The sequence below is a fragment of the Pagrus pagrus genome (genome assembly GCF_965226575.1).
Source record: "Pagrus pagrus genome assembly, chromosome: 21".
NCBI classification, from domain to species: domain Eukaryota; kingdom Metazoa; phylum Chordata; class Actinopteri; order Spariformes; family Sparidae; genus Pagrus; species Pagrus pagrus.
The window spans coordinates 4,452,062-4,478,669 of record NC_140208.1 but is presented as its reverse complement, the minus strand read 5'-3'; the positions used below and the strand labels follow the sequence as shown (position 1 = coordinate 4,478,669).

Below are 26,608 nucleotides of genomic sequence, written 5' to 3'. Positions count from 1 at the left end.
GTGTCATGTGGTGAGGTGCAAGGCTAATCTAAATGAAAGTGAGAATGTGTGTGGTAGCCTGTACAGTAATAGGAAGAACTGCATACTTAGCTTAGCCCCTCGAGTGTGCTTAGTTGCAAACCAATACTGACAACTATAAAGTTCTTGCTGATATTGCAATCGAGTTCCTGTAACTATTTCTTCCTGAACACCTTTACAGGCACCCCTTTCCCTAACAGTATCGCTGATTCTGTCATCGACTGTCCGTGTCTTTACCCCATTGTCTAAATCAGACAGCACAGGACACAGATAACAAGAATGACAGGAAGAAGAAGAAGTGACAGCTACACTTACGACGTCACATCACAAAGCACCCACAACAGCTACATGCATCTCATAGAGAAAGATATAAAGTATAACAAAGTGTTTAGAAAGAGTTTACAAACTAGTCTGGTTCTCCGTGACAGGAGCCGCGATTGGTTGATCAACCTGACTCCCTTCCTCCTTCTCCTCCTGCTTTTGCTCCTTCCCTCCAAGTGTCCGCCTACTCTTCCTCCTGCTCCTCCTCATCCTCTCACTGCTGGCCTGCTCAACCTCAGCTCTCACATCTCTAGCAGATGGTGTTGATGTGGTGGTGCTGGTGCAGGTGGAGGTAGAGGTGCGTGAAGTGCAGGAACTTCTAGAAGCTCTAGATGGTTCTGACAGGGAAGTGTTCCTGGTAGTGCTGAGGCTGCAGCTCTCTTCGTCCTCAGTGGGCAATGTTTTCCCCTCTAACTTTGTTTCAGCCTCCTTGGGAGTGGTTTGGTCCAAAAGATTGGCTGCCTGGCTAGTTACAGACCTTGTTTTGAAGTTTTTTGAGACCACTGCACTGCTTTTTTTACCCGTGTCATTCGTGCTACTTCTACCTGGGGTTTTCACTAAACCGTATCTGTGTCCAGGACTGGATCTGCCTTTAGTTACTTGTTTATTGCCACTTGCAGTTTTAATGCTCCTATCAGTAACCACAGATTTGCTTCTAACCTGCTTCTGATCACGAGAACAAGAGGGATATTTCATGGCTTTCAATACTGGGATTCTAGATTTAGGAAACAGATTCTCAAAAGGATCTAATCTTTCCCTGACATTATGCTTGGCTTGTTTCCTGACGAGGACTTTATCTGCACTTTCTCGAGCTTTGTCTTTCACTACTGGTTGACCTCGACTGCATAGTTTGTGGCTGGGCGCCCTCACTGGTAACCTGGACTTGCATATCTTGCCTTTGACCTCTTTGGCTCCTGTGTTTGTTATTGCTACATGAGAATAAGCCCGGCCTTCCCTGCTGTTCTCCTCTAGCTGGCTGAAGGATGCTTCTATCCTGCTGACCTCTTGCAGAGTGGGTATCGAAGAGGACAACAAGTTGAACACAATGCTGCCAGCCTGAATGGCGTCTGAATGGCTATAATGGGAGCCAGGGATGTTGCTACTGGTATTGCTACTTGAAGTTTGGGGATTGCTAATCTGTTGTGAAAGTGCGGAAGAAGAATCTGTGCTTTGGTAATAAGTGCTCTGATTTTCCGAGGTCCAGTCCAAATGGTCCCTCTGTTTAGACGTACCTGAAGGAATTCTGAGATTCGAATAATAATCTGTGAAACTTGATGGTCTATTGCTCAAATAGTTATCTGTAATGCCTGATGTATTAAAATTAGAATAATCTGTGTAGTTTGAGGTTACAGAATAAGAACTATCTACAGTTGTTCCTGAGGTTATGTCACTGGAACCATCAAAAATGCCTGGGAGTCGCAATTCAGAACTGCTACTTGATGAATTTGAGGTTTTATCAGATGGCAACTTAAATCCTGTCCTAAAAGTGGTGAATTTAGGCTCAGTGTTGGAAGTTGAGTCTCTGCATGTGGTGTAACTGCCAATTGAATTTGTTATTTCTAGCTGGACAGTAGTAGTTTGAATAGGGACTTGGGGGGCTGTTAAGGTATTTGTGGTATTCTGAGTATCAAACTGATCTCTGTGTTGTGAGGAATCATCAACCTCCAGGTCCCTGACCCTGTACCTGCCCGCCGAGAAGTAATGCTCACCAATCTGAAAAAACTGGAGCCTCTCCTCCACCATGTCCCTCTTGCTCATGTCAATCGCACCACTGCGCGTCATCTCAAACATCTTCCCTTCATGGAAGGGGAATGGGTTTGGCTCGCTTGTTGGCGTGCTATCGTCCGTTGGTGTTCGGGCCGGGGTAGTGTCTGGTGTCGTGGCCTGAGACTGGTCGTCCACTGCCAGTCCAAAAGGCTTAGGCTCACCATTGCTTTCCCGCGTCCCTCCCATGTCAACGATATCTTCCTCTCCACTTTTACTGGGCCATGGGTCAAAGTCCAGCCCTTTAGTCGCAACAGTCTTAAAAGGGGAGTTAAACTCCTCTTCTAACTTATAACTAAAGTAAGTGTCTGAAAATCCCTCTTTATCCGAGGGTTTTTGTTCCTGACTCGTAACCCCATCCTTACTGACACCATTAGGTTTTTCACCATTTGAGGGTGTATCATTTTTACAAGTGTCCTTTTGGATTTCCTCTGGGGTTTTCTCCTCTTCAATGACTTCCAGCTTTGTTGGGGGAAAAGAGCGGTCAGTGGACCTAAATGTGTCTGTTGCCCAGACGTCTCTCCTGCTGTCTGGGAGACCAAACAGCCGTAAATCTGCCTGTTCGCACAGGCCATCGTCCTCATCCTGAAGTTCATACCCATCTAGCGAGTCTATCTCTGTTGCATCTGTGTCATGAGAAAATTCAGCCGTTGTGGCTATTGAACAGTCTGTTATCGACTGGTCATTTCCATTTTGTTCATAATCATAGTCCTCTGCTTTGCCATTAGAACCTTTAGACCCATTGGAACCATTGGAACCATTGGAACCATTGGAGCCATTGGTCCCACCATTAGGTTCTTTGTTGTTTCCATTTTTGTCATGTTTTTTGGCTTTGGATGCCTTTTCCCTCTCCTTCTTCTTCTCCTCCTCCTCCTCAGGAACTTTGACAGTAAATTTCTTACAAGGAATTGGTTGGAAGATTGACTCGTCATCCTCTTCATCATTTGATTGACTGTCATCAGTCCCAGGGAGCACCGGGGTGGGAGGCTGGATACGTATAATCGGCTCAGTCAGGAAGTGTTTGTCGTGTTCTTCCTGTAAGTTCACCTCCATCATTTCTGTCTCGGTCTCTGAAGAAGCACAGGAACCTTTCCTTTCTGGATCTGAAGCCTCTGAGGAGTCCAGAGGAGGAGGGGGAGGGAACTCAATATATGCAATACCTTTGTCTTTTGAGACTTCTGGCTGCTCCTGCCCTGTCGTTTCATCTTGCCTGCCATTAGCTCTATCCTGCTGGTTGAGATTAATACTTAATTCCTGCTGGTTATCATTCATTTTTGTTTCCTCCTTATTAGCATTAGCAAGGTCTGCTTGAGTGGCAAGAACACTAGTTTTGCTTTCTGGTAAGGCTTCTTTGAAAGAGAACACAACTCTGCCTTGGTCATCTTCCTCTGATTCAGATACCTCCATGATGGGGCTGGGTTTCCCTGGCATGAATCCCATAAAGCACTCGGTAGTCCTGGACGTGAGGTCGTAGCTGACCTCCTCAGAGCTGGGAGTTTCTGGTGTAATTGGGCTTTTCCCTGAGCTGTCTATGAACGAGACCTGTTCTAGTGTGTCATCATCAGGGCTAATTGGGCTGAGTGCTGAGTTTGATTTCTGTTTTACCGTATACATCGTCCCTTTGGCCTCCCTCTCTGCCTGCCTTCCCACCTGGACACTGACATAAACAGGTAATGTTTTGATGCCCTTGAAATTCTCTTTGGTTGTTGCCGCAGCCGAAGGGGTGATGACTTTCTCCAGTGTTTCTCTAGGACTGGGGAGGTTATTGGAGTTGGAATCTTTGGGTGCATTATCTAGAATTTCAAATGTCCGATTTTCATCTGTTTTCACGGGGATTGTCTCAAGACTCATCTGTAATTTACTCTTAGCTAATGTAGGTATCTGTGAGGGTCTAGTTACTGTCTGTTTCTTTGTGAGGTCATTATCCAAAGTAGAAGAGGACCTCACAGGAATTTGGGATTCTGTCTTTTTTCTAAGGTTTTTGTTTAGTGCTTCTTCTGTGTCTTTTCTGGAAACCTCAGCTATTACTTCTTTGGAAGCAGACACACTTTTTGGGACTTGTTGGTACTTTTGAGCACCACTATCTTTCTCTGGTGGTTTAGCAGTATCATGAACAACAGGTGTCTGAACTTTCTGACCTTTACTGCTGTCTTTAATGTCCTGAGTAACACTGGAGGGGATATCTTTCCCTTTAGGAGTTGCCTTTTGAGTCTCAATTCCACTAATTTGTTTTTGCACTGAGGCCTCTGGGATGTTTTTGTTTGCCAATTTTTCTCCTGTGTGTTTTGGGGCTTTAGATGTTGGCGATATCAAAGCCGGTTTACTGCTATCTATGGTGGCACATGTGTCCTTCGCAACATCCTTTTTCTGGCTTTCTTCTTCTGATGTTTCAGATACTTTTGATGCTTTTCCTGTGAATAATTGATAAACAGGAAGTTTGCTCTCCTGTAATTTCTTAATTGAAGGTTTTGGCTGTACTGGAGGAGGAGTTTTAGTTGGGCTAGACTGACTTTGTTTCTGAGCTGCAGATTCAAACTTCATCCTCACTGCACTGACTTTGGATGTTGATTGTACATGAGCTGGAGAGGAGGGTTCAGACTCACTGGTTTTAGTTTGTTGTTTAATTTTATCCTCACTGACACGAGAGACCATGCTTCTCTGGGGACTGCTTGGTAAGCTTGAGCTTTTCTTTTCAGTTGTAGTTGTACTGCCAAATATTTTACCAACAGAAGGCTCCTTAAGTTTGCTTTTACTGAAGCCCTCTTCACCTGATTTAGGTTTCTGCTGTGTTTTCTCAGGACTACTGCAGGCTGAGCTAGGCCAGGACCTGGGTTCCTGTGGCTCTCGTCTAACAGGTTTTCTCTCAGGGGACTGCAGCTCATCATTGAGCTTCTCTGTTTTGTCACGGAAGAACTGTGATACCTCACTGAGTTTTTCCTCAGCTTCCTTGACAGTTTGGTCCACCCTGTCCTCATAAAGCAGCTTATCCCTACTCCTGTCATGTTTATCCTCTGTAAATCGCATCCAAACAGCGTGTTTGGGGCTACCCTGTTCTGTGGAGTAATGAAGCACTGTGACTTTATCAAACTGAGATGGTTCATCCCTATGCAAGAATTTACCTGATTTAGGGGAACCATCTTTAGATGACTTTGAAACATACTCTCTTTTGGGGCTGCCATGCTGCTGACTCATGCTCTCACTGCCACGGCTGCCACTCTCCTCAGAAGCTAGGTGGCGGTGCCTGTCAGACCCCACAGCTGAATCCTCTGTATCAGAGTGAGATGATGACACATCTAGTTTCTCTGAGAGGAGCATTTTCTCAGCAAACCTATATGACTCGCCTCTGATTTCTGATAGCTCATCATCACAGTATTCTATGGAGTGCTGGCTCAATAGTTTCAGGGCTTTATACGAATCATCTGCCATGAGCTGGGCAGAGCTTGGCCGACTGTCCTCCTCCTGTGACACCGGGGTGTTAACTCGAGATGTTTCTAGGAAGGAGGGCAGGGATTCTTCGGCAGTGAGCTCCTCCTCTTCCTGTTGGGCCTCATCGTAATCAGTAAGTTCCCTAATCCCATGGTCCCCTTTGTAGACATAAAGCTCAGGGTGTTTCTTGGTTTCCCTGATAATCACCTCCGTTGGCTCTGCTGTGCTGTGGCCCTTTTCAATATGAACCTCGATTATCCTCTCGACTTTGGGCTTGGATTTAACGTCTCTGTCGAGAAATCTAGGAGTCAGCTCATCACCTTTAACAGAATCCTGGCTAGCTTTGTGTTCAAAAAGACCTGCCAGTTCTTTGGACGGGTCCCTACCTGACTGGAAGGCTTTCATGATATCGCTAACTGACATACCCTCCTCTATCATCTCAGCTCCGTCAGTCAGTTGGGGCTTGTGATAGACCATTCTAGTTGTCGTCGTAATATGAGTTTCCTCTTTCAGGCACACACTTTTGTTCATCATTGAGTCCTCTTCTGGCATTTTCAACTGTAAGGTTTTGACAGAGCTGGTTGAAGCTGCATCTGGCTCTATAGAAGGAAGAGCAGATGCAGCTTCCTCCATGAGTACAGGCTCAGAAAGATCATCAGGCTGCTCGTAACTCCTAATGTGGACCACTTCAGTTCTAGTCTCAGTTACGCAGGGAGGGATGGGTGAATCTGTGAATAAAGGCTTCGGTCCTGTACTCTCTGCACTCTGAGGAGCAGAAGGTGTCTTTTCACTCCTCGTCTCAAAGCCGCTGTCTGACAGGGGACTCTTATCCTGCTCATGAGACAAGTCTTCAGGTGATTCCAAAATAGTGTCCGTCCCCTGATACGATTCAGCAAGTTTGCTCAGGTCCTTCTCTGAGGGAGACCTGAGCATGCCTGAGACTGGTGGAGGCATTTTGAGTTTGTGCTCTTGTATCGACATAGATGGTTTAAGAACACGTTTCTGCTTCTCCTCGCCATCTCTCTTTGCCTCCTCCTCGTGCCTACACTTTAACTCTGCCATTTTGGAGAGAGAGCTAGCGCCAATGTCGTTTGTTAAAAAGTCTACTACTTTAGCCAGCTCTAAGTCTTTGCTAGACATGGCCTGGTGTTTGAGCAGGAGTGTGTTTTCATCAAATGGAGGGTAATAATCTGAGAGGGCACCTCTTTGTGCCTCCTCGATCTCGTCTTTAGAAAATTCCTCCCATTCGTCCTCCGAGGCTTTCTCTCTACCTGAAATGGCCTTACCTTCACTCATGATATCTTTCTGTAATATCTCACTGACTTTCACTAAATCTTCCTTCACTTTCTCCACTAGTGTATACGGCTCCTCATCCTCTAACTTGGCCTCTTTAGGAGTGCCAGTGTGGGATGTTTGGACAGTTTTAGCTGCCGTCTGCGTGTCTGTCTGAAGAATAGCTGTCATCCTGATCAGATCCTCTTTCATGTCTGCTACATCTTTTAAAATCTCCTGGTTGGAAGTTGCAGTTGGGTGGATGATAGGCGGTGTGATAAATGGAGGAGATTTCAGTTGGGAATTGATTTTCGATGTCGTAACGCAGGAAGACATACAGGAGGAAGGCATGGATGAGGCACGAGGAGAGTCGGGCAGTGCCATTTTGAGAGACCCTGGCCCTGGTTTGACAGGGGCCTCTGGAATTACGTTGACTAAGGAATACACAGGTACAGTCATTGTATTAGACGAAACTGCCGGGCTGGAGGAGGAAGCTCCCGATCTCAGAGATCCATAAGCAGAGCTGGCTGTTGCAGTCCTACGCGAGGAGGACAGTGATCTAAGAGTGCCATAGCCCGACACAGAATGAGAATCTATAGCTTCATTTATGGCTGCACTGACACCGGAGGTCGCTGCTTGGGTGGTGGCTTGGATCCTCTCCTGAAGGCTGCTACTTCTCTCTGAGAGTTGGCGAAAAGAAGGGGAGGACGGTGTGGAGGAGGAGGATGGATATTTAACAGGCGAGACCGATCCGTTCATCATGGACAGTTCTGAGGAAGGGATGGTCGTCTGCCCAGTTGAGGAGATAGACGAGTGGGATGACCTCCCTCCTCTGGTTGAGAGTGTTGAATCTACAGAGGTTTTCAAAGACGACAGGCTGGAGATGCTTTTAGGTGCCACTGCATCTGCAACTGTGGACCCGAGGGCAGTTTTAAAAGGCAGGTTAGTGTTGTACATGTTGTAAGATGTCTTTGGCGACGATGGAGCAGTCATATGAGCTGATGACCTATCTGGTACAGAACCGTTGGCTATTGAGTGAAGCGGGGAAGTGGATGTGTATGCTGAAGCGAGGCTTTTGATAAATGCTGGATCTGTGGCAGCTTTACATGGGCTTCCAGAGGACATTAGGCTGGCAGACCCCTGGACAGGGTACTGACCCAGCTGGACAACCGTTTTGATGGGCGAAGGCATAGTCCTGTAAGATCTGCTGGGGGATGAGGACATTTTGTCGCTGACTGATTTCATTGAGGTTGACTGGGTAGGTACTGGTGGCGGGGCTCCAAGGGTGAGTTTGATAGTTGCAGGGCATGCAGGTGAGGGGGAGGCAAGGGGCCAGGTTGTTTTTAATGGAGAAGCAGCTGGTGAGCCTGCCGGTGAATCGGAAGAGTTGAGGGAACCCCCCACTCCGACGGGCCTTGTTTGGCCAGGGACGGTAATAGGAGCAGTCGACCATGGTGGGTAAGTTCTGGTTGGAAAGACAGGTTTGTGAGGGTAACCAGTAGGCAGTGTTCTTGCTGTTGTGCTTCGCTCAACTGCTGTTTCTTCAGATGAATTTGTAGAAATAATGACAAAGAAGGAATGGAAAAAAATATCAAAAGAATGTGGAGTAGTAAGGGGTAAAAGAAAATGATGTTGGGGAAGGAAAAGAAGAAAAAATGTGAAAGAAGAAGAGATCAGAGGAGGAAGAGTTGGTCAGTGACGCAGTCCTGGTATCAAGGAGGGAAAAACAGCAGTTTTATGAAGTGCCGAGATAAGATATTTGAGTACTGATTGAAGATGGAGTTATGAAAAGAAACAGTTGTGATCCTGTGTGATTCAGGATTGGGAGATGACTCAAACAACAGCAACAGCGACAACAACATAATGAATAAACTCAACGAAGCACACACAGCAGCAAAGTAAAAATCCAAAGACGATGGCGTGGACTAACAACTGACAACAGAAAAATGGCAGGACAAATGCACCAGGATTAACACAAAAACGACTTCTCTCTTTGGACTTCAGATGTTCTAAGATCTCGTATGGATTCTGGCTCTGATTTCAATCCGCTTTTTGAAGTGCCTTTTATCTGTTTGGTCCAAAAGATTATGTAATGACACATTCCCCAGAGACAATTTAGACGCTATGATACAATACAGCCAAGGGCTGCAGAAGTTTCCATTTTCCTTTTACTATTATAACAAACAAAATATGACAAAATGTGTTTTCCAAGACTAACGTTTTGGCCCATTTTGTCATGCAAGATCGATAAGACTTGGTAACAAGCAGAGATTGTGAGAAAACTGAAAAAGAAAAACCTGGAAGAAAGCCAAACTCAAGACCTCCTATCATGCATTTTTGTCCCACAAAAAGCTGCTGCTACACCATCACAAAGCCAAAAAGAGCTTTCAACTCTGAGGGGACAAATGAAAAGTAAATCAAATTTTACTTTGACCTTCCCAAATGCCTGTGACATTGTGTTGGTAAGCCAAAGAAAAATTTTGATGCATTTGGACTTCTGAAACTCAGCAGTGGAAATCAACCAAACAAACCCAGAAGAAGTACAACTCACAACGTGGGCAAGCACAGCACAAAAACTTAAAAATCCACTCATTGACCCATGCAAAAATATGTACCATGTTGTAAACAAGCATGTGAACAGTGCATGTCATGTGGGATGAGAAATATGCAATTATTACATTAAGTAAGTCACAACTATCTACATACTGATCACGCATTTTACAGGGTTAGTTAAAATTGTTAATAAACTAACTTATCCACGAAAACTGGCATTATTATGTTCATCAAAGGGTTTGTTAGTGAAAATGTCAAACTCACTCAGTGCAGGCTCGGCCAGATAGCTGTAGCGCTTACGTAAGGCTAGGGATGCAAAGGTATGACGTCGCTCTGGCTTTTCAGTCTGCAACAATAGCAAACAACACATCAGTTCTAGGTCACCCTACATTGTGTATAATGCTGCCAAATGAGCAACATCTGGACCTTATTACGTCTATTTAAATTGAACCCAATAGAAAAAAACAAAGCCCATACTTAACAGTTGCACAATACAGCAGCAAATTCTCCTTTAAGGGTATTCACTGCACTTCAATCGACTATTGAGTAAGTATTGATACTTACAATAAGCGTTTATATGCTAAGATAGTCAAATTAGCTTAAATTAGTCATTATAAAGTACAAATAATCAGTTCTAGATTATTTATACGAAAGATTAAATCTTAACGTAGGGACAATGTAAGTACATCTTAACTCCAACGCCACTTGTAGCACATACCGTAGAGTGGAAGGGATAAGAATTGGACATTAAACAAATTATTTTTCATATCTACAATATATCATGCAAAACTGAGCAGCTACGGGTTGCTTCGAACAAGCTCGTATTGCCCCTTGTAGAAGCGGAAAGAATAAGGCTATGATGAGCAGAGCAGGGCCGCTATAGGTCTAGCGCAAAGGGCAGCACATGGTGGGGAGGGTGTGGTTTACCTCATCCTCGGCATCTGACTCCATTTCCTGGTTCCCAAGATGCATTGCAGAAACAGGGGGAGTAACATAATGGAAAGCAGGGGGGGAAAAGAAACATCAGGGTGTGAAAAAGGAGTGATTGACAGAAGCTCAAACTCAGAAGAGAAAGCCGCTTAAGCAAATGAGAAAAAAAAAAAAGACTGAACAGACAAACACGCAAACAGCAAATCAAGCCACAGACAGCCAGCCTTATAGTCATAAAAGCCTTTTGCACAGAAGCCCTCAGCCAAAAGCATGTCATCCAAATCAAAAGGTAGGTAGGAACGAAATGAAACAGCCAATGGCGAGAAACCACTGCAAAGATAACCGATATATGTAGAAAGAGAAGCTTTAAACAGATAAAAGACACAGTGGCGGCAGTTTGGCCAAAGTCTTCCTCCGTCTTTCATCTCATCAGTGTTATTGGGGCCGAAACTACCCTGACCGTGATCATGGTTATGGAGGTGACAACAGAGAATGGTGAGTTTCACGCCACCTTACCTTCTTCATCGCGGGAAGTGTGATGTTCAGGTTACACACGGCCGTCTGCGGGAAGCCTTTTTGCATCTTACACTCTTTGAGGAACGTAAGACGACCGCAGGGCTCCTGGCTCGGGTCTCTCACCTACGGACAGAACATTATGCTTCTTTATGAAACCTTGTTCCTTAGAAGTGCAACGTGGTTGAAAACATTCAGAAGTTAACTACAATTATTAATTTTTAATCTATTAATAGTTTTGATGTCGTGACGTCTATGCAGGCTATTGTCCTGCCGAGATATTGAAGTTACCACGCCAACATCAAAACATCAACAGTGCCCTAGTCCCCCGGGCTCCCAGTCCGGACTGACTCGCTGCACGGCGGATAGTTTCAATAATAACAGATCAGCAAATGATGCAAGAGGATTGATTACAGAGAACATGATGTTAGGGTTTGATCAATAACATGAGGTCATTCAGCGGTGGCAGAGGGAACTAGGTTATCCCCTGTCGACTGGGTGCATTGTATTGAAAGTTAGTGTGGGAAGTAGAGCAGAGAACAGAAACAATCATGGGCTAACGCAGTGATTTAACGGAAACGCTTTTCTATTGCCCTTTTGTGCTCGGTTAAAGACCTTTGCTGTTCACATCCTATTGACATCGAGGTGTTGTAGTCAGTGTTGATGATAACTGTAGTACCTTGACACAGAAGGGTAAACGGTTCTCCTTGAAGGCGTAGAAGTTGAGAACTAACTGTTGACCACCTTTAGTCAGAGGAGCCAAGTTTCCATAGCAGTCCACATAGATGGGCCTGCCCTCCAGAACCTGAGAGAGAACAGCGCAGAGGTGAGAACAACATTCACCTACAACAATAAAATGCATCCGCGGAAACTGGGGTGTCTACAGGTAAAATCATTAAAATGTATGCTTTTTAAAGACCTTTTCCAGCTCATTTTTAACCAAATTTAAGACGGATTATTGGACAAATCATGTAGGTTTTATGTGGAAATATGGTTAATTGAGTGAGTTAATATGGTTAAGTTCAAGTTTAAAGTAAGAGACAGGATTCGGCTCAGTGGTATGTTTAAAAACGTAGCTGTAACATCAGAAGTGAGGACTTTCACTCAGAAGAGCTTGACTCATTTTGACGACATCAAGTTACAAGATGGATAAATGAAATTAGATAAAATGTTTGTGATAATTAAGACCTCACAAGTTAAAATCCAAGGCTATTAAATCAACTTTAAGGCCTTATTTTTTATCAAATTGAATTTAAGAAATGTCTGCAGGCACCCTGTCAAGTACGGATACCACAAACAAACAACAACAAACTGGTAAGAGCACAAGCAGTAACAATCTTTCAATTTCCTGTTTCTTTTCTCAGCACTTTTCCTAACATGATAATTCTGTGGTTGCAGGGCGTCGTCAGGTCACAGCAGCTCTGACTCTCTCACGTCTTTCTGTTGCTTTCATAGTAATGTTACTGACTTATGATCTAACCAGTGATCATGTACCTCAATGTCTTTGCTCCTGGCCACCTCTTCAAAGTTCTCCTGCTGCTCCAGGGTCTTATCCACCTTGTCGTCCGTCATACAGAAGCACCTCAGTTTGGACTCCACCGGGTCATTCATCTTCGCAAACACCACGAACTTGGCCATGTAGGGCACGCAGATCAGCTCCCTGTACAGCTGCATGGCCAAACCCACCGTCTCTGGGATCTGGTGGCAGTCTGCTAACCAGAACCTGAACAACAGACACATGAAATCATGAACAGTTCAAACAAGGAGGGAAATAAAACAGAGTTTTCCCCAGAATAAAGTGTGTTTAGTGTTTCTCACCTGGCAGAAACATTTGTGGTGAAGGAGACACAGTCATTGACGAAGGTGAGAGGAGTTGTGCCGGTGATGTCTTCCCACTGTGCCGGAGACGTACCACCTGGGAGAGAGTCAGATTAAAATAACATCAAACATCCTGAAGATTAGCTTTTTAATTTTATATAGTGGACGGGGAACATGGAGAGGGATTTAAAAGACAGAAGTCGTGATCATACTTCCTTTTAGCGAGTTTTTCTAATTATAGTTTGATAATAATAAATTGGGGAAGATTTGCTGTTTTAGGATCAGCCAGTAATAAGGTAGGTACCTGTAATACTACAGAGGAGGCGGAGACATGGAGTACAGTCTCCCTTGTAGCCGTTGCTAAGCCCCTCCCCTGAGAGGGGCGGGACTGGGATCGTCATGGTGATGGGCTTGTGGAACTTCCTTCTTCTGGGCTCCACGGTAACGATGGGGCTGAAGGTTGCTCGGTTACCGAGGATTTTCTTTACCGTGTCGTCGGGTACCGGCTGAGCCTGAGAGAGAGGAGGCAACAAGGAGACAGCGATGAAGCCTGTTTCATTTGTGTGTATGTAAATGTTGATGTATATGTTTCTATCTATACGTTTGTTTGTGTTTTTTTACTATCGGATGGATAAATAAAAACAACAAACTTCTCACCTGCAGTCCGACTTTGATCTTCTTGGTTAACGCCCCCTCAGGGAAGGACGCTTGAACCAATGGGACGCTCCGGCTGCACAGAGTCCCGCCCTCTGGTCCCATCTGATTGGTCTCCTGTCTGATTCGAGACACTACAGCGAAATACTGCGGGAAATCCTTGGTGACGATACGGCAGATCCTCTTCTTCTCCAGCTCATCAGGACTGTCCAGTTCTACAGGGAAGGAAAAACCCATTAAAAACACTTTAAACTGGATTCTGTGCCGCTATAAGACGTAATAATCAAAGTAAAAAGAGTCAAAACGTGAGCTTCACCTTCATCCATCCCACTGAGGAGCTGATTGAGGTCGTCGGTCTTACAGTCGTACAGGTGCTCCTTCCAGGATTCTCCGTTCTCGCTGCGCAGCAGGATCAGCTCTCGCTCCTGGCCTCGCATCGAGCCAAAATGAGGGATCTCCACTATCACAGGCCTAGTGAGGTAGACGTCGTGGAAGTATGGTTTAATTAATTATACGTAATCAAAGCAGCATTTAGTCAATTCTACTGTTTGGCTTTAAAGTCGAGTGTGAATCTGAAATCTGAAGTTCAAAAACTACAGGACAGCATCGAGCTTTTCTTCAAGCATAAACATGGAATAACACTCATAAAAGTGGCATTAATTCATTTAAAATAAAGTAAAATATAAATAAGGAACATTGAGGGTCTCAGAAACATTCTGCACAGGTGTGAATGAACTTCTGCTGATGACAGCGTTGTGTCACGGTGACAGCTGTGGCCGTGCTGCAGGTCGATGGGACATTCACAGCGCATGTTCGTGGCTCGACGTGACTCGACAGGACGCATGAAATGGAAACGAGGAGTGAGGGGAGAAGAAAGCTGCACAGCCCTGATTCAGACAAGGCATGAATGCAACACAAGAGAGAAGATGAACATACTCTAGCCTGAGGACTGTTTTCTTTCTCAGTCAGTCAGGGTAGAATAAGACTGTGGAGGTATCAGAGGAAATATACTCATTGATCATCCCTTCAAGATCGAGACATTTTTTGCTAAAAATTGCTGTTTCGACGCACTGTGAGTGAGGCGGTCCTACATCAACACTCTGTTTGCTATTTTCTGGTTATGTGAGGGATGAATCCGGGTTGTTTACTTCATGAACGTGACGTTACAAAGAGGAGAAGTGAAAAGAAGAGAGAGTATTTGAGTTGTTGATGAATTCACCGAGCGTTGTCCTGAATTAAACTCAGTAGGCTGGTGTGCAGTAAAGTAATCCGACTGTTTGGCGCAGACAAACACTGTATGTACATCTGTAGGCACGAATGTTCACTAACAAGGTCACTTTTTAAAGTTTTATTCACTTTAAGTTTAGTCTTTAGTTTGAAGACTTCAATATCCTGGAAGTAGCAACACGCGACCAGATGAAACGCACTGGTAGCTTTAGGATAAGTTGAGTACGCAACTCTAGTTGTTTTTAGACATTTTAGTACAGAACTCCTCCATGTTGTATCTTTAAAGGAAAAAGGATTTTACCTTTTAAGTGTTTTAAGTAGAGCTAATTGTATTTAGAAGAAATTGTCTAGACCTAAACTCTCTAACTCTCATACATTTCTATTAAACCATCCAGTGTCGAGCTTGCTAAATCACTCTCTCGTGTTTCCTGGACAAAATTAAAATGTTATAGTATCGTATTTCCTACTTTTATTAGATGTTGTAATTCCTTGGATCATAAAACCTGGTGTGTGGTTTTTGCAAATGATCAGATAACAATGTTTGTGGCGACAAACTGGGTATTTTAAGCCAAAACATTATTTCCCTGGGGAAAATAATGTGGCAACACAAGAGCGAGACGTCAGCACGTTTTCAAGCCGTCTTTGTTGCAACAAAACTGGATATTTTAACAAGACATCTGGACGTTTTCCATCTGTGTTTGTGGCAACATACTCTGTAATTTAAGACAAAATATGATCTTTTCCTGACTGTAACCAAGTGGTTATTGTGCCTAAACCTAAACAGACTGATAACACTACATCAAATTGAAAATAAAAATGTAAAGAAACATTAAGTTTCAATATATCTGTGGTTTGTAGAAATGTTGTTCATTTGTTCTGGCACTTGGGTTGGTCAGCCTGCCGACCTCAAGTCGGCCTCAAGCTTCTCAGTACTGTCATGTGGATCAGTACGACTCTTTCTATCATTGGCTCTGGAAATCAATTACACAAAACACTGTGGGATGACATCAAACTGATCTTTAAGGTGATGGGAAGCAGGATGATGCTCGGCTTGAGGAGGAAAAGGCTCATGCCCAACAAGCGCAGTCCAGCCAATCAAAACGTTGACTTTCAGTGACACCAGAAGCCAACTGAAAGCTTCTGAAATAAAAATAACACAATGGTCTCTAAATGAAAAGTGGCTGGAAAGTAACTGTGATGGATTTAAAGTTATACTTTGTAGTTTTAGGAAGAATTTTAAAATGTCTCAAATGTAACAAAACTACATTCTGACCCATCATCCAACTGACTTTAAACATAAGTAAGAAGTTGTTCTCCCGTCAACAGGTTAAGAAAGTGAATATCATTGATTTCTTCCCAAAACTACATGGCAACGATACAGTGCAGTAGTAATGCTGCATCCTAACAAATCAAAGTCAACAGCGATGTGTAAAATAATCATATCCATCAGCATGAATCAGCCTCGGTCATGTCGTTTCCTTGGGAGAGGTGGGAGGTACAGACGGGAGAGGAGAAGGGAGGAGTGGGGGAGGGAGGGATGCTATATTTGGTTTCCTACCCAACAAATCTAGTTCCTCTGGGTCCCAGCTGTAGCACTGGACTAACCAGGCTCTCGCCTTCATTAAGGGCTGGCAGCTTTCTGGGAAGATGTAGTTTACTGCGGCCGCAAGATAATGAAACACACACGCACCCACATACATACAACAAAACACACACTCGCAAAGTCAGTAAAAGCAAACACCACTGAGCTCTAGCTTTGTATTAAGCTACAGTAGTATCAAGATTCCTATTTCCTCTTTCCAGTAGCGACAACAGTAATGGCAACTACTCACACAGTTAGCAGAGTTGCTGGTTGGACACATCTATGGACGTGGAAGCCAGGTTGCCTCCATTAATTCCTGATTATGGACACCTTTCTACCTTTAAGAGCATTATTCTGCTTCTAACATGGTCGCTTGCCGAAGAAAATAAACATCACAAGCATTTTAACGTCCATTCAGACGGACCCTAAAAAAGACTTAGTCTCAGCTCTTAGCCAGATAGCTAACGTTAAGACCCAAGCAAGACCCAAAGGAAATAGCGTTGTGTACGGCACAAGCTAGCTAACACGCTATGTCACTTATTGCAAATCAATGCAATGCTGCATTGATTTATAACAGTAAACAAGCAGTTTCACTGGAATTGGTATCTATCAGAAGTTAATTGACACCTTCCAGCCAATCAGAATCGAGTGTTCACACAGACCGTGCTATAAGAAAAAGTAAAATACAGCTGAAACGTATAAAAGACAGGGTGGCAGCAGAGAAACTGGAGAGATTCAGTCTGAAGCAACAGACGAACTGAGAGCTGAACAAAAAGCCTTTCTGTCTGGCTTCATGCACAGACATGAGTTGTGTCTCGCAGCACAGGTCTGAGGGGAGGACGGGTCACAGGTCTGCTTCATCTCGAAAAATGTGAGCATGTACTGTGTTTTTTATGATTTTATTAGGATATTTTTGGGTTTTGGACTGCAAGTGGGACAAATCCGGCCCTGTAAGACATGACCATGGGCTCTGGAAAATTACATCAGTGGGTCCCAGACTATTTTGCTGACATACCCCTGTAGGTTTAAGAAGAAGTCATTCATCGACATAACAAATGTCTTCTTTTGAATAGATTTTCCCCTGTTTTTTGGAGCGTGTGCTCATCCAGCTCTTTGAAATATCTACTCAGACTTCTTTGAGCTTGTGGGAGACGATTCCTGCACATTTTATCTGGTAGTCATCTGGTTGTAGGTTATTGTGACGATAAATACACTAAAGATCAGCTTCACGGGGCGCCCTGGTAGCTCAGTCAAGCGAGTTCAAGTCCGACCCGCGGCCCTTTGCTGCGTATCACTCCCCCCCTCTCTCATCCCATTTCCTGTCACCTCTCCAAGCTGTCCTATGACTAAAGCCGTTAAAAAAAGGCCAAAGAAATACTTAAAAAAAAACCCGAAACACTGCAAAAGTGCCCTCTAGGGTGACCTTCCAGCAGAAAAATTTTAGAAAAATGTCAAAAATGTAGAATATATCACGACTTTCTGTGCACCGGTACGAGCACGCCACTGCACATGTAGGTATTCCTGGTTGGGAATCACTAAACAAACGGACTCATCGATAAATCGGAAGTGGATTTCAATTTCAACAATCAACCAAATTATGTCCAAACATCATAATTCCCAGTTTTAAGCTATATTACAAACAATACTAGAGGGTCTACTGTCTTTGTGTCGCTTTAATCTTCACAATCGACACTTTTACACAGTTCACATCTGTTAGCGATGTTGCCTTTACTTTGTCGATGGCAAACCACAGCTGGACTCGATGCTTGAGGGTGAGCACACGATTACACTTAAACTGCAAATTAAACAGCAGGTTTTAACGCCTCGACATGCACGTACACACATTCACACTTTCAAATATCAACACAGATGGTTTGGGGAATGGCGATGCAAGAAGCGGAAGGAAAGAGATGTCAAGTCACCGAACAGAAGTGGAGAAATAAGCAAGTAAGCAACAATATAAGTGAGGTTTTTAAATAACTGAGTCTTACCCGAGGAACTGAGCTCCCGCCGGACCGACTTCGACCAACCGGCTGGCCAGGCCTTCTCCTTCCACCATCGGAGGAGGCGACGCCAGTTTGTGTCTCTTGACCAGTCGACAGGTGATCCTGGTGGGCGCCGTGCACTTCCTGGGCGGGATGATGATGCGCATGCCGTTGTGACGACTCCCCCTCATGGAGCCGCCCCTGGCGTCGACCATGAAGCTGACGAGGAACCTGAAGGGAGGAGTGAAACAGACAGAAAAAGGAGGAAGAGACAGAGTGATAGCAGACAGAAAGACAGCAAAGCAGGGAGGGAGAGGAAGTAAAACACATCATCAGTGTAACAGCAATATCGATGGAGAGAGAAGAGCTTCAGTTGAGGTGAGGTCCCTTCTCATGCCGTGATCCTCAAAACACACAAAAACGTAAAAAGATAGATTAACAAAGAAGGAAGATCAGACATGTGAGGAGGTTTCTGTGTTGGCACTTTAAAAAGAGAGTTTTAAAGACTTTATATGTTGCAATAAACGCTCAGTTATTATGTGGGTGAATTAGCCAAGGTGCCAACACAGGAGCCTCCAGTGTAACCTGTGTTTTATATCCATGTTAGAAGGTGGTGTAGTTCTGTGTGCAACTCATTTTGACTTAAAGAAGAAAATCACACACACACGAATCCACACACACGAATCCACACCATGCAAACGAGATGTCGGGTTAGTTTGTATGTTGCTGTTGAACAAACGGTGAGAATATAAAAACATAATTTTGCATAAAGCGTCGTGTGAAAAGTATGATTAAGTAACACAAATGTTATCTGCGGTTGCAGTAAATTCATCTCGAACGGGACTTTGTCTCACAAAAACGTCCTCCGAACAAAAAGACATCAACACAAAGTCAAAAAAACCCAAACCACTTTACGTCAAAGTCTGTAACGACACAGTTCATTTGTGAGGAGAGCAAACACAGATGTTATGAGTGAACACAAAGGAGGAGGGGGGGGGGGGAGGGTGATGTGTGATGTCACCGGAAACAGGAAGTAACACAAACAAAAGGTCGGGGGTGTGGTGATGAAGAAGGAGCGACCAATCACAGTCAATCACCTGCTGTCGTACTGCGGGAGCGGAGAGGAAAAACTGCAGGATGGACGACAAAGCAACGCAAGGAGTGACAGGTCAACAACAGAGCTTTGTCATCGGAAACACCACTGAGATCACCAAGGAGTCCTTTAAAGGGACAGTTCCACATTTTGGGAGATAACGCTCATTTGCTTTCTGGTGGAGAGATGGATGAGGAGACTGATACGACTCTGATGTCTGTCGGTTAAATGAACTCCATAATCTGATTTCTTTGACATGTTGTTGTGGTGTCGGAGCTTAAAGTGACAGGTCACCCAAAAATGAAAAATCAGGCATTATCTACTCAACCCCATGCTGATGGAAAGTGAAGTAAAGCTCATAGAAAAACAGCTTTGTAGCATTCGTCCACACAACTGAGGCTGTTTCTATCTGCTTCCAGTCTCTGGGTTTCTTTTCGTCTTCATTTTATTGACCGGACAGACACGAGAGTGGTATCAAGCTTTTCATTTAACTCCTAATATGTGTTTTTCCCACAATGTCAAACTGTTGCTTTGAGTTACAGCTCCTTCATTTCCACACTGAGGTGACTCACACGTGAATCTGCTGCTGCCAGGTCAATGATTTACCTGACCTTCAGCATCAGGTGGTCAGATTTCTGGCTTTGTTTACACTGTGGAGACGAATTACAGCCAAGTCTCATCCCTCTCGGGTTCTGGGTGTGTTTTTAAAGGCTTGGTACCATGTTATCATAGAGTAATTAAGGAAATGAGGGAGGTGTAACTTCTGCTGACAGATTGGCTTTAAAATTTAAAAAAGGACAGACAATCAGAGAGGGTGAAGAGAAACCGCTGCAGGTAGGAGCCGTTTACTCGAGGGGAAAGAAAATGAGAGAGAGTTTTGGTGAGGAAGACAGACAGAGAATACATAAACAGGTAGGGCACTTCATGACTCACACCTCTAATTCCTCTTTTCATCTAAAAGCCGAAGCAAGTTTTTTTTCCCTCCATCTGCTGTTTGGTGAGACAAGCGTGGTTGATATGTTCCCTGATCCTTGTCTTCTTCCCTCCCTTCTCCTCCCGTCTCTATCCACTCATCCTTTCAAAGCGTGCTTACCCGGAGTGTATCGGCGAGGAGACGAGGTTGATATTATCCAGTGCGTCTGCCGTCCAGCTGTACCGCCTCAGAGAGTCGTTATCCGCGTCCTTCGCCGCCGCCAAATGCTGTGGACGAGAGACAGCAAGGTCACGCCGGCGTATGAGCGTTTGTGAGTGCGTGAGGTCGATCTCGCACAAGAAGAAAGTTGAGAAATGATGACGTGCATTTAAACAACCAAGAAAAAGACCAAAAATGAAATGTGTATTGATGAAATCTAAACGATGGCGAGGTTTGGAGATATCTGCCTTCGATTTACTCAAGAAAATCCACAAAAGAAGGAAAGGTGCATCTACTCAGAGCTAACTTAGCTAACTAGCCTCTCGTCCATGAGTAGATGCACTTGTCCTTCTGCACGGTGAGTCAGAAACAAAAACAGAAAATGATGACTACATACATGCTCTGATGATGGCAGAACTGAACATAAAACAAATGATGATAATAAAGTCTGACATCCTCACATGCACTGACAGATGGGAGTGCATGAAGACTTGATGAACATCTACCTTATTGTGTTTCTCTACAATGAAAGACCTTTCCTTACAGAGCATCTGGAGCAGCGTGAGAGGAAGACAAGCTGTTATTCAGCAGCTGGTACATTCACAGATCATATAATCATGTTACTCTAAAGGTAAATGACTGGATTCTGCATCTCGCTGCGCTGAAGCAACACTGTCTGTGCATCTGACAGGCAGAAAATAACAGCATAGAGAGCATCTCCAGACTCCTAATGAAGGCTCTCGTTTGGAGACACAGTGATGGAATGTACATTTTCCTCAAGTACTGTACTTAAGTACAAATTTGAGGTACTTGATGCAACTTTATACTTGTACATTTTCTAACAATACCGGGTTCTTGGGGGGGTTGTTTTGTTCATCAAGCCCATGGTTTGTTTTTGTTTGCTTGTTGTTACACATACAATAAATATATATGTTTAGATTTTGTTTGTATTATAACTGTCAGCATCCATCATTCATACAGTGCTGTGGCGTTACTGTGTGTCATTATGGTCAGGCCAAAAAAGTTTAAGTCCTGCAGGGATGACGTATTTTTGTAGGCTAACACAGAAATTAGCATCAGTCTGGTTCCTGCAACAAAAAGTCGTAGTATAAATGAACTACGTTGTGGTCGCATGACTTAAACGTCACCTTTAAGCTTTCTACCACACAATATAATACGCACTTTACGATAAAGACGAACTAGTGAGTAGCCGAGTCTCCGTGTTCGGCGTGACGTTTAATGTCCCCGACAGCTTCTGTAGTCTCATTTAGCCGCTAACCACAGACCTTATTTCAGGCATGTTATTAAAAGCCCATTCAAGGTAAATTTACTGTTCCTGAGCTATGAGGTGTTAAATAATAGCCAGAACATTTTTTTGCAGAATATTTTGACGTCACAGTGAAGTTGACCTTTGACCTTTTGGCTATAATGTATCATCAACAGTCCATTGACAGCTGCCCCGCTGTCTTTTAGCTTGTGGGACATTTTGTACCTGAACTGCCACTTTAAAAAGTGCCACCTTGCTGCACCCTTTAAGTAGGTGTGCCATCTCTGTAATCCCTCTTAGATCGCAGAACTAACCGCTAATCCCATTTCCTCGTTCAGTAAAATGTAACTGGATTGGTCGTCTTTATGTCATCACCAACTCGGGGGTAAGAGGATTGGTGAGTAGTCTGGCTCTTGGCACAGCAGCGAGACAGCTTGGCACATTTGGAGAGAAGACTGTGTCTCTCGTGAAGTTAACGACCTGCGGATTACCGACCGAAATAGAGACAGAAGCCGAAAACAGACACATAGACAGAAAGGCACCGAACGGATGCACCTTTTTCCGCATACGTACCATCTCCTTCGGCGCCAGCATCTCCTCGATCATCATGCTGTCCCGCGTGAACGAGCTCCGGTTCAGCGTGTTGGACCTATCAGAACTGAAGGAACGCAGGCTTGGTGTGGTTGCCGTTGAAGTCACGGATTACCAAGACAACAGTCACAATGATGGAGAGGGGGGGAGGTGAGGGAGGAGGAGGAGTTGGGAGGAGGGTGGGTGTGAGGAGGGGAAGTATGAAAGTGAACAGAAAAAACAAACATAAACACATTAAAATGCATGCAGCTTCCAGGAACCTGACTGTATGGCACCAGCAACAACCACAAGGCAAGAAAGGACGCTGTCGAAGATCCAAGACAAAAAACCCCAAAACTAGAAAGAAGTGATTGTTCAGCTGCTAATTCATCTGAGGCACAAAACAGCATCTGTAGACATCCAGATGCAGCTGTCGGTGTTAATAATAACACCTCTTGGACGGTGAATGTACAGAGCAAAAACAAAAAAAAACGTGGGGAGCTATCTCGTCTCTACCTGCCTACAGCAAACCGAGCTATTCACGCCATGCGACCATGCAAGCCTGAGGGAAGCAGAGTGGCTTATGAAAGTTAAGCAGATTACTGTATGATGGACAATAGACACAGAGCGAGGACAGGAGGCTGGTGTCGGCCGTCGTGATGACAAATCTGCAGGATAATTAGCTTCTGTAACTGTTAATCACATCCACGTTAAACCGTAGCTCGTTCAAAAGATTACGTTTCTGTCTCGTTTGTCGGTCACTGAGCGCCGGGATGTTGTTTGTGATGGGAGAGACTGTTATGAGGCAAATAAAGAGCATTCTCGAGCGATGAGATGATGAATGTTTGCTTGCAACATCAGCCGCAATTACAACACAACTATTTGCTCTACACAATTAAAACCAAAGTGAATCAATTAGCCGGTGCTTAAAAAAGAGCTGCTCTGTGATAAATATGGCAAAAAAAAACACAACTTCTACTCTGAAGTGACAAATCTACGGAAGCCCAGATGGATCACGGCTGCAATATATATCTACACCTCTTAATCCTGTTTCCTCGAGGTTGCAGAGTTATTTTGCTTCAAGTGATTTTTTCGTGAAAAGAAAATGAACTAATGAGACACTAATCCTGATACCTTGTTACTTGTAGATAACGACTTCTGTTTCATTTGTGTTTTGGCTTGTTTTAATTTAGGCATTTTAAATGTTAAGATAAGAAATAAAAAGTCTCCAACCACAGCTGCTGTTGGCTTCCGAGATGAGATAAAATATACATGATTTAACAGTAATAATTGTAATCTACGACTTTCTGAACACTTATCTTTGAAAAACATCTATTAGATCACAAATTCAGGGTTCTGTATGTGCAAAGTTGTTTGATTTGATTTAGGCATTTTAAATCTTCCATAAATGATCCTAAAATTGTAGGATAAACATGAGCAGCTGTGGCCTCTCCTGGCTTCCGTATCAGATAAAAATACATCTGATATAAAAGTAATACTTGCAATCTAAAACTCCCCGAACATTCGTCTTTAAAAGACATTTATTCGATCACAAATTCGAGGTTGTGTTGCGTCTGTATACATAAAATAATATAAATCCTGAAATAGCAGGAGATAAAATGTGCAGCCGTGTCCGCTCTTGGCTTCCGTATCAGACAAAAACACTTATGATTTAAAAGTGACAGTTGTAATCTGAACTCCCTGAACATTTGCTTGTAATGCATCTATTACATAACAAATCCAGGGTTGCGCAAAGCAGCTGTATATGCAAAGAAAACCCCCCAAAAAACAACAACTACTTAAAAACAACAACTAAATAACCTATGGTGCTTAAGCTAGAAGGCAAAACAACAACTTCCTGTTGTTTCTTTTCAAAATAAATACATGGTATTGTATTTTTGCTGTAAAAACTCATTTTTAATGTGCGTAAATGTACATTTTTGTATGAAATGTACATATCTTTCTCACCAGTGACAGTGTCTGACAACATACAGTGAGAGTACTCTGCACTGTTCACTACTTGTCATCACTATTCGACACTAAACTGATGGAGGCAATAACTATTGCCTACAGATTTATCAGTTCAGGTCCCTGGAAGCTCGATGAAGGACTTCTCCACACAGAAAACCAAAATGATGCAAAGCTCCACTTTTATAGCTAACCCACAGAAAACCCAGGCATTAAAAGGTACAGGAACCACAGTCAAAAACAAAAAAGCAAAACACAACAGGCTGATCTCTACAAGCAGGAAACACAGCAGCACTGAAATCGGACATAAAGACCACAAAAGTTAACCACAGTACACAAAAAAAAACATAAAGAGCGGGTCAAAATCATCACGTTAGTAGTCAAAACATACAAATATGTATTACACTGGACCACAAAGTCATGATATTGATAGTGACTGGAGTCCAGGGGGAGGGAGAGGGGTGAAATGGGGGAGGCAGGGGGGAGGTGGGAGGTGGAGGGAGGCCTCGTCATGCCTTCAGTCTTACCTGACTTTGGGACTAACATTAAGAAACGGACATGAGGAGAGAATAAAAGGTCATGAACAAACAGGGGAGTGGACCAAGAGATGCAGAGAGGAGAGAAGCCAGAGCAGAGATGCAGGTTGGTAGAATGATGCAAGACGCTGCCGACTGACTGACTGACTGGCTGGCTGACTGACTGACTGACTGTATGTGTGTATACTCAATGATTTCAATTTCATTTTCGTTTCCAGTTTTTCCAAAGAGATTTATTTTATCATAGAGTGAATGTGAAGTTATTTTCATTTCCAGTTGTAAAAGGCAAAAACATTGTTAGGTGTGATTTTTCTACGTATTTTCGACTCTTTAAAGGTGTGAATGAATTATCAGAACAAAATAAAGAGGAAATAATCACTTATAAGTTGAATCTATAGTGTCATCCAGTAGACGTGTGTGTCTCTATGTTGAGAAACATTAAAACTACTTCTGGACCACTTGCTCTCCCACCTCACAGCTCCACTGGGTCTTCTTACTTTTACAGATGATCCAAACGTGTTGTATCGTATTTTTCACAGATAATTCCCTTCCTACATTGACCGAACAGGAAGCGGTCTGAACCCTGCAGTGCACCAATTTGTCAAAGCGATTGTAACACACACATCCCACCCCGCTCAAACAGAGTGTGTTGATGTAACCCAGCGCTCGAGGCCACAGAATCGAACGTGTTGCTAATTTCCTGCTGCTCGGCGTCCATGTGTGTCACCCCTCAGATATTCAATAACCGCCTCCTCCCTCGTCAGCGGGTCGCAGTGTGTCAATATTTTTGTGTGAGCTTCAGCGGAGAGCGAACTTTGACCTCCCGCTGCTGAGAGGAGAAGCTCTTCTGTTACGATACGACTACAAACTGGAAACAACTTCATGTTAAACTGATAAAACAAACTCTCCATGAGTTAATGACTGTGTTGGTTTTTTAGGTCATGAGCCTTCACAAGACTCTTTGTTCTGTCCGGACCGGTTCATGCGCCTCCAGCGTAACCCGGTCATCCTATTAATCACTGGATGATTATTAAGAAAAGAGAAAAGACTCTTCAGTTCGCCTAAATTCGGTGCATCAAATTAATTGTCATACCTCGGTGTGTAATTAGCATAACCAGGGGAGACGGTGGTGGGAATTTATAACTCGTGCCAGCAATAAAAAAAGACAATTGCGTTGCTTCCTGAGCAAAAGAGCAGTTTCCTGTACTCTTCTGTACAATGAGCTTTTTTTTAAGCATCAATCCTACAAACACCTGATCCGCGTTTTAAGACCCAGTCACACCTGAAAGTGGCAAAACAAACAACGTTAAACATGGAGCTAGTTGTCAAAGTTGCATATTTACAGTGAGGTCGACTCGATAACCGCTAGTCCAGCCGGCAACATGCTAACACAAATCATTCACACAGGCTAGCAAGCAACTATTATCCTGATAATGTGTCCAGTATTTTGTTCTTAGTCATCAAACAAAGTAACTGAAGAAGGGAACCAAAGCTCTCACGGCTAGCAAGCTTGTTAGCCTGGTCGCTAACAGGTCGGTGTGTTTGAACAGTTTATTCAAACCACATATTTGTAGCATGGATTTGTGTCTTTCACGCCATTTTGATTATCTCATTAAATAAAGACAAATTAAAGGACAAAAAGCTCTCACAGCTACAGGAGCAACGCTTGCTAACAGTAAGTAGGCTAACTGGCGCGTTAACAGGACAATATGTTCACACAGTTTATTCAAAAGACATATTTTTGTAACATGTACTCCTGTCTTTTAACCGTCCTGAAAACATCTGTATTGTCTAAAGAAAGAGTAATTGGAAAAAAAGGCTCTCACAGCTAGCGAGATGTCTGACTTTCAGTTAGCGAGCCTGTTAGCCCTGTTGCCAAGAGATTCTCTGGCTTTATGTTTGCTCAAACGTCCGAACTGTCAAGATGGTTTGCTGTCGGTTGACTCGTGTCAAAGTTCACCGGCGTTGAACCCTGAACG

General features: G+C 43.7%; 1 protein-coding gene across 5 annotated transcripts in view; it reads right to left on the bottom strand.

Moving 5' to 3' along the window:
* LOC311251025 (ankyrin-3-like) overlaps positions 1 to 26,608 on the bottom strand; it is a 126,352-nt gene that overhangs the window by 16,982 nt on the left and 82,762 nt on the right. For 3 of the 5 annotated variants that reach the window (XM_084343284.1, XM_084343285.1, XM_084343286.1), the window contains exons 26-40: positions 22,129 to 22,228; positions 20,795 to 20,839; positions 20,250 to 20,356; positions 19,161 to 19,193; positions 18,070 to 18,294; positions 13,586 to 13,740; positions 13,273 to 13,484; positions 12,920 to 13,127; positions 12,616 to 12,712; positions 12,292 to 12,520; positions 11,477 to 11,602; positions 10,801 to 10,923; positions 10,282 to 10,308; positions 9,619 to 9,700; positions 426 to 8,342 (exon numbers count right to left, since the gene is read on the bottom strand). In XM_084343284.1, the coding sequence (XP_084199410.1) occupies positions 426 to 8,342; positions 9,619 to 9,700; positions 10,282 to 10,308; positions 10,801 to 10,923; positions 11,477 to 11,602; positions 12,292 to 12,520; positions 12,616 to 12,712; positions 12,920 to 13,127; positions 13,273 to 13,484; positions 13,586 to 13,740; positions 18,070 to 18,294; positions 19,161 to 19,193; positions 20,250 to 20,356; positions 20,795 to 20,839; positions 22,129 to 22,228 (9,686 nt within the window). The remainder of the gene's footprint in view (positions 1 to 425; positions 8,343 to 9,618; positions 9,701 to 10,281; positions 10,309 to 10,800; positions 10,924 to 11,476; positions 11,603 to 12,291; positions 12,521 to 12,615; positions 12,713 to 12,919; positions 13,128 to 13,272; positions 13,485 to 13,585; positions 13,741 to 18,069; positions 18,295 to 19,160; positions 19,194 to 20,249; positions 20,357 to 20,794; positions 20,840 to 22,128; positions 22,229 to 26,608) is intronic. The other 2 variants (XM_084343287.1, XM_084343288.1) reach the window with 2 other exon arrangements.